At 41.4% G+C, this 7,802-nt stretch overlaps 1 protein-coding gene across 6 annotated transcripts; it reads right to left on the minus strand.

The window, feature by feature from the left end:
• Window positions 1-292: 292 nt before the first annotated feature.
• LOC145169154 (uncharacterized) lies at window positions 293-7,417 on the minus strand. Of its 6 annotated transcripts, none has more exons than XM_079087720.1 (11): window positions 7,103-7,417; window positions 6,366-6,419; window positions 6,198-6,271; window positions 5,278-6,102; window positions 5,087-5,180; window positions 4,878-4,997; window positions 4,084-4,797; window positions 1,968-3,998; window positions 1,820-1,880; window positions 1,075-1,217; window positions 293-939 (listed from the first exon to the last, which is right to left on the minus strand). In XM_079087720.1, the coding sequence occupies exons 1-11, from the start codon at window positions 7,176-7,178 to the stop codon at window positions 560-562; spliced, it is 4,572 nt and encodes a 1,523-aa protein (XP_078943846.1). In that variant the 5' UTR covers window positions 7,179-7,417; the 3' UTR covers window positions 293-559. The 6 variants fall into 6 exon arrangements, with proteins under 6 accessions (XP_078943846.1, XP_078943845.1, XP_078943843.1 ...); XM_079087719.1 differs by having other exon boundaries at window positions 1,075-1,214; window positions 1,820-1,877; window positions 6,366-6,428; XM_079087717.1 differs by having other exon boundaries at window positions 1,820-1,877; window positions 6,366-6,428.
• Window positions 7,418-7,802: the final 385 nt, after the last annotated feature.

A 7,802-nucleotide genomic window follows, 5' to 3' on the forward strand; every position in this document is an offset into this window, starting at 1 on the left:
TCAACGGGTGGCATGGGCACGATGATGTGGTCAATCACCTCATATGCTCTATAGTGGACCTTGAACAGTTCAGACCAAGACGTGTACTTAATGTTTGGTGATAAGAATGGAAATTTTGATGTTGGAGATTGTAACACCGTTGTGTAAAAAAATATTTTTTGTCATGAGAGTTGGGGAGAGGACAAAAGGGTACAAGGAGAAAACAACCCAGGATTAATCATTTTTTGGCGAAGCCTAAGAAGTAAGAATGTAAACAAGACATGAACGGGGAGGTAGGAAGGCAATCCAAATATGAGTAGCTTACTCGGTTTGTTCCATATTTTGGTTGAATTCAATTGTCAAACAGAAGACATGAACGGAATATACAAAAATTATACAAGGTGGCCAATTTGTTATGTTGACTGCTACATCCTATTACCTATACATGCAGTTAACATATGCAACCTAATCTATTTTGTTGGGTGGGTTAAAAGATGTGACATGTTGTTGGGTTGTAAATTGAGAAGAAAAAAAAACAAACACATAAATACCACAAGAAAGAGAAAAAAAACAAACTCGTTCAATCTTGAATGCGTTGGATCTCTCCCATCATAATACGGTTGCTGGTAACCTTAAACCCAAGCAGAGCCGGGTCGATCTGCCTCCCCTTTTTGCCTTTCTTTTTCCCACCAGCACCACCAGTTTTGCTATTGTGTCCCTCTGCTGTAGCCTCTGCTGCTGGATCTGCTGCTGCCAAGGGCGGCTTCTTATTATTATTACTAGTATTGTTATGATTGCTTTTAAGCATATCACTGAAAGAAGCCGTCTCTGACACATCACCAGCATCGCTCAGTGATAGTGATAATGATAATGATGATGATGATGATGTTCTCCTGAATCGACCCTCCTCTTTCTTAATCTTTCCACCCATTAACATGTTTTCTCTTCCACCTCCACCTCCTTCAATGCAATGCAATGCAATTAATAAGATGAACAAAAAACAAACCAGATTATTACTATTATTATTATTTTATTTCTACTACTGCATGCTCGCTCATATTCACAATAATAATAACAACAGTGTCTACCACCTACCTTCATCAAGGCTATGGCCATCTCTTCCTCTAGATGCCACCTCGCATAACCCTTCATGGGATGATAATGATGATGATGATGCACGTCCCACCAAAATATTATCAGGAGTAGACCTCTTTGATGCAGGCACCATCCCCCTGCTGCTGTAAACACACACACACATCATTATTATGTTTCTACTTTTTCTCCCACTTAGGTCAGGTCAGGTCTTCAGTTCGAATTATCACTACACTACAAACTGCTTCCTAATCCTATCTCAAGAATATCACTTTCCCTAAAACAACACTACACCACATAATAAACATCATTAACACAGATGCTTCAGATATAGAGTTTTCTAATACTTGCTTGCATGCATGGATGGACTCCTTGTTCAACACAATATGATTGATGATATAAAGCACATGCCATCCCATATCTTCTTGTATGTTTTTACTTTCTTTTTCTCTCTTATGCACAAAATGAGTGAGCATCATGAAAGCAAAAAACCAACATGCATCTACAATTACTTTATGCCATTGCCACATCTACAACATGCATCTACACCAAGCATCTTCATGTTCATGTTCGCGTTCAAGGAAGGAGGATATTGGTGATATCAATATATATGTTTCAATCTAAATACATATATTGCATGTATATACAACATATAAAAATGATAATAAACAGAAAACTTCTCAAGATGCATATGAGATGCACAAGCTAACATTTATTGGTTTACTACTATAGGTAATCTTTTTCTTACCTGTCTTTAGCCTCTCCTGAAATCTTCTCATTGTACAAGTTTTTATTCCCACCTTGACCTGCTATCATATCAAAAACACAAGAAAAGTAAAGTAAAAGCCAAGCCACCACACCATAATAATACAATGGGAAAACAGATTTAAATTTACCAAAGACAGCAGCAGCACTAGTGTGCCTTCCAACATTATTTGGCATTTCCCCATGGTCACCCTGCTGAAATATTATTCCTTCTTCGGTTTCTGAAGCTACACCCTTACTACCTTCGCTTTTAAGAAATCTTCTGTTTCCTTCCATATCAAAAAAGCCTCGTTCTATGGCCGCCATGTTGTCAGAGGATTCATTAATGTCAGAAAAGAATGGACTTGCCATTGTTCCTGAACTAGATCTAGTAGTATGCAAACCAATTATTGTCTCATCCACCAGCAGTCCTTGTGATGAGTTAGAGCCATAAGATGCACCAGCAAATGAGGGGTGATTAAGCCCAACTTCTTGATTCATGGAACGATTGGAGTTGGTCCTTAAATAATCCCTATTCTCGAATCGTACCATATTATTATTATTACTCACATCCAATGCTAATGCTTCTTCAGTAGAAGATGATTGAATCTCTGGGGGGTTCTGGCTCTGTTGAAGCAGTTCCATAAGCAACCTCTTTGAAGGATCATCATTGCTTCCAGCAGACATCCAAACACTCGGATCTTCAGAAATCCTTCTCACTTCCTTCTGCCTTCCATTATCAGTATGCGGCTGCTGTTGTTGAATCCTCGACTCCATCCACTCGTTTGGCATTTGCCCTTGCCCTTGCCCATGCCCAATCCCATTATTGCTTTCAGACCAGGGTCCCTCTGCACCCACACCCATTTGAGAGGGATGGAAGCGGTTCGAGGCTAAGGGATGCTGATTAGCAACACCACCGTGGTGCAACGGAGAATTGAACTCCTGCATATTCTGATTAACTCGACCCATGGAATTAACATCAAGGTTCATTGCAGGCCCGCCACCTGGCATACGTAACGAGCGTTCATAAACACTCTGCTGAAGTCTCTCTTGCATTGAAAGATTCCGCTCAAAATGACTCAACTCCTCTGAAGGCAGTCTCTGTTGTTGCTGATAAACATCTAAAGGACTCAGACCACTGGAATTGACTCGGTGAATCCCACCAGCACTTCTTAGAAACTGAGTGGTTTCATCAACAGGCCCAGGCCAGACAGAGCCAAGACGCCTCTCTTCTTCCATCTCCATCCTCTGCCTTAAACCCAAAGGCAAAGGCAAAGGCAGCTGCTGCCTTCCCTGAAACTGCTCCTGCTGAAGCATGTGATGTTCCATCTGGCCGTGCTTCGCATGTGCAATGAGCTCCAACAGCTCGTTTGGATGCCCTTGCCCTTGACGACCATACTTTGCTTGAATCAGATGCTCTATCGATGATGGATCGACATGTTGTGAACGCTGGTGAAGTTCATTCAAGATCTGATGCTTGAGAAGAATCTGATCGAGTGCATTATTTGATCTTGCAGCATCCGCACGTGATTGTGCTTGTGCTGCACGCATCTGATTTTGGGCCAACTGTTCAAGAAGCAACTGTCGTGATTGCTGTTCCTTGAGCAGCATTTGCTGTTGATTCAACTGATGCGACTGTAACTGATGCTGCCGATGAAGCTCGATCCGCCTCTGCTGCTGCAACTGTAGTGCCATTAGGTGATCAAGACCTTGCCCAGTTTGTCCGGCCAACTGTTTTGGGTTTATAGGAACATGGTCCAGCATTGATTCATTCAAGTGATGTTGAGAGTTGAGCAGATTATGCTGTTGGAGCAGCTGTTGTTGAATTTGGTGAGACCTAAGTTTCTCCGATAAATCAAAGTCATTGGCCTGTTGATCCATGGCATTTCTTCTATAAATATCTGACCATTCATCAGCATCAGGGATTGTGTTGAAAGAAGAGGCCCTCTGACTTGGTAAATTCACAAATTGCTGCTGGATACCACCAGCCAAGTTTGTCTTAGATGACTGATCATTTCTCAAACTCGACCCTTCTAGCTCAGACCATAACAATCCAAAAGGGTGCATTTTATTCTCGCTACTACTCTGTATGCCAGGTTCGATTAAATCAGATGGAGCAGTGTGGTTGTTCATAAACTTTGATGCAGACTCGCTGCTGCCAGGTCTTCCTGGGAAAACAATTTCTGCAACAGGGAAACAACATTAATATTAGAATGCCTTATAAAATGAAAGGTTAGATTGGGTAAGCAGATGGAAAGAGTATATAACCTTCATCATGGAAGCTTTGACCCTCGGAGTATAAATGCTGCAAAGAGCCTTCATGCTCAGGTATTCTGACTTGAGCATGCTTTCCTGACAAACCATTGAACTCAGGCAATTGCCAATGTGGATTATCTGAGGCGGACAAAAAGCCCATTTCAGAACCAGGCACAGGTACAGAGACGACATTAGCATCCAGGTTCCCTTGGAAACCATCAGACAACTTGTCCAAGTTGGGACTTGGATCATTGCTGGTGGTGTAATCATGCCTGGGAATCAAGTGTGGCATAACATGACCTAACTCCATGAAAGGAGCTTCATCTGGTGCATCTGCCACTCGAACTGGCAAATCTGCCCCGAAAAATCCTTGCTCAAACCATGAGATGATGTCTACCCCAAGAAATGGTCCCTGGATCTCCCCTTGAGGATCACGATAGTAAAGACTTAACTCCTCAGGCATGATGCCACTTGTTAACTGTTCACTTGTATTATCCTGCATATTTCTTGTCCAATATTGCTCAGAAGATGGATTAACAAATACAGAGTTCGATTCATCAACAAGATTTGAATTGATATCAAATGAAGATGGCTGGACATCTACGCCGTCAAAATTTGAAGCTTTATCATGACAGTGGTCAATAGTACTGCTGTTTGACCTTGTTTGCAGTGCATATGATTCCATCTGAGGGATTCCTTGCTCTTGATCCCAATTAGCATCTTGCCCTGAAATGTGGTAAAACAATGTTAAGTTCTTCACAGATTAGTGTGACAACCAGTAAAGATGGATTTTGGTCTTTACTCACCCTCTCTTGTTTTAAATCTTTGACTATCAAAGCGAGAAGCATTTTGATTTTGGTCAATCATATTGTCTCCCGAGAGTAAAGTACCATCTTTCCCATCGGTGGATGTTGAATCCAAGACAACTAATCAAGGATAACATCAAGCTTATTAGATACAGGAAACCCCCAACCTATATGGAAAACACACTTTTCATATCCATAAGCTCCATTACCTGTAATGTTCTCAGATGACCCGATAACTCTCGGCCTACTGGCCACCAACTCACTACCAGTGAGTTTTCCCTTTGATATATCACCAAGGATGGACTGAGGACATTGCATGTGCTTATCAAGTTAGCAAGATAGAAATACATAAAAACTTTACTGATTTAAAAAAAAAAAAAAAAAAAAAAAAAGACATTACCTCCTCTTCTGCATCAGGAGCAACAAAAGCAAGAGGTTTCAGTGCAGCTACTTGAGTAATAGAAGGTACTTCCTGAATCTTTTCAGGCAAGTTACCAAAAGAAGGGTCAAGTCTCTGTGTACGGTATATATCAAGAAGCTTTCCTCTTGGGTAGAAAAACATATCCCCAGCCCCAGGAGGCTTTCCGGGCACACCCTCAATGGAACCTGGAGATGAAGGCCTTACAGCAACAGTAGTAGCACTAGATCTGCCACGTCCAACAGTAAACCCCATGTTTGGGTTTGAGTTTGATCCCTCAACCCTTCCTTTCTCAACCCCAAATCCAGGTGCAGCACGAAAGGCACCAGAAGTTGCCTCCATTATTCTATGCCGTGGCCTCCATTTATCACGTGATTCAGGATCACGCTCAGAGACCACTCTAGTGTTGTTGCCTGCATTTCCTTGAGAGTGAGACTCATCTTCCTTCTCTGCATCTGTTGTCCTCTTCTCCTTTTCTTTCTCATCCGGGCCCCATCTGGATGACCATTTGCTATCACGCCTTGCCTCGTTCCCAGAATTACGGTTACCAACATCAAGCCACTTGTCAGAGGAAGGAGCTCTGTTATCAGACGCCACATCAGCACGGCGATCGGTTTTCCTGCGCTCTCTTCTGCTGCCAAGTAATCCTGTTTCTCTTTCTTCTTCACGCCAGCGACGCCCGCTTTCTGTCTCACTTCCAGACTTCCTCCAATCTTTCTTGTCATCAGATCCCTCCGCACGCCAAGCCTCCTTCACACCCGAATCAGCAGAGCTCCCAAGGGAGAGAGAACTTGGTGCCCGCATTTCCTATAATCATAATAACTGAAGAGATGAGTTTTGTCATCTGTGTATGAATGTAATATTAAAACAGAATAACTTTTGATTCAACAAAAAACACCCACCATCTTACTATCGCCTGGTTTAGAATAAAGCCACTGAGGAGACAAGGGAATGCTGTTGTCCAAAGCTGCTTGATCTTTAATTGAATCAAGAAAAATGCAGAAATGGTAAAGTAATGGAAAAATGCAGAAATAGTCTATTACAGACCACAAACAATGAATGAAATCTACCTTTGGAATCATAACCGATCATCTTGTCTTCACCATTCCCTCCAGAGGCGTCCACTGTCATGACTAATTGCATGTTAAAAAACAAATGGGGACATAATGTGGCGATTTTGCAAAGCAGGAGTTAACATACACATATGACCTCTCGAGACTGAACCATGACTTCTATAACAAGAATAGGATAAATCAAGCAAGATCTATTGCTATCTTTTAGTATAGAAAGTAATGAGACAAGTAGCACTCCAACTATACACCACCTCCAGATAGCAAATATAAGTGTTAGATCTATAACATTTGGCCGTGCAGAATAACTTTAAGTGGAGAGGGGTAAAAGGCCTGAGCCCGCCCAATTCAAAAGGAAAAACATATAGCCGTCTATTAGGTCCGAACTCAAAAATCTACCAAGATAGCTACCATCCATGATTAAAAAGTAAAATTCATTCTATAAGTGAGAATGAATGCTGGAAATGAAATTCAACTACAATATGTAAGCAGATACGACCAGCAACCGAGTTAAAAACAATTTTAAAGTCAGACAGGTTGCAAGTCCATATTCGTTTTTCAGCCGTTATGATAAAAGATTGGTAGATAACAGAAATACAGATGCAGCCGAATTGGAGTAGCATCACGTACTCCATTACTTACTAATCAATAAACCCTAACTTAACGTGAACCCAAAACATATAAATCCAGTAAATACAGAAGATGCAAAAAAAAAAGGCCGGGCGATTAGAAATTACCTTTAGAGGTCCAAGAATGATCAGAGGGCTTGGAGGAGAGAAGATCGTCGGGAAGATCAAGCTTGCCTTCAGCCATCGGACGGTCAATGAGAGAGGATCGTTTGGAGATTGAGGGATGAAAAGGTGAAAGAGAGTTGACAGAGAGAGAGAGAGAGAGAGAGAGACAAACAGAGAGAGATTGAGAGAGAGCGATAGGAGATTGAATCGAACGGAAGCTCGAGAGAGATTCGTTGTTAGGGTTTCGAAATCGAAAAACTTCGGTAGACACTGGCAGAGAGCGGATAGCGAGAGGGGAGGAATGGGGCGAGGGTTTGAATGGTGGTAGTAGGAAATCCGGTTTTAATATTTCTTACGTCATCAACTATTTAATTTTTAAAGATATTTCAAAACGTTAAAATATTCAATCATATATTATTCGATTGTTATTGTTGTTCACAAATCAGGGACTTTATTGATATTGATTAAGGCCAAACAAGGACATTATTGATGGTGAGCGTAGACGTGTCAATTCGTATATCCGTATCATGAAAACGTATTTGACACGATGTGAATACACGAAAAGAAATAAGTTTGATCTCAATTTTCAAGATGTATTCATGTCATGTCGTGTCACTCACAAATTCATGTATTTATGTCTCGAATTGTCAGGTCTACTCTGACGATAGGATGGTTGGACTATCTAGGCGACGATTCCGCGAGT

Source organism: Lactuca virosa, chromosome 4 (genome assembly GCF_052849685.1).
Source record: "Lactuca virosa cultivar CGN04683 chromosome 4, Lactuca_virosa_CGN04683_v6, whole genome shotgun sequence".
Lineage (NCBI taxonomy): Eukaryota > Viridiplantae > Streptophyta > Magnoliopsida > Asterales > Asteraceae > Lactuca > Lactuca virosa.

Excerpts from the sequence above, each read along its gene's own strand:
- LOC145169154 (XM_079087715.1), bottom strand. The coding sequence starts at position 7,178 with ATGGCTGAAGGCAAGCTTGATCTTCCCGACGATCTTCTCTCCTCCAAG. Across the intron at positions 6,429-7,102 it reads TCATTCTTGGACCTCTAAAG|TCATGACAGTGGACGCCTCT; the intron begins GTAATTTCTAAT and ends ACATGCAATTAG. Across the intron at positions 1,881-1,967 it reads TAGTGCTGCTGCTGTCTTTG|CAGGTCAAGGTGGGAATAAA; the intron begins GTAAATTTAAAT and ends TTGATATGATAG.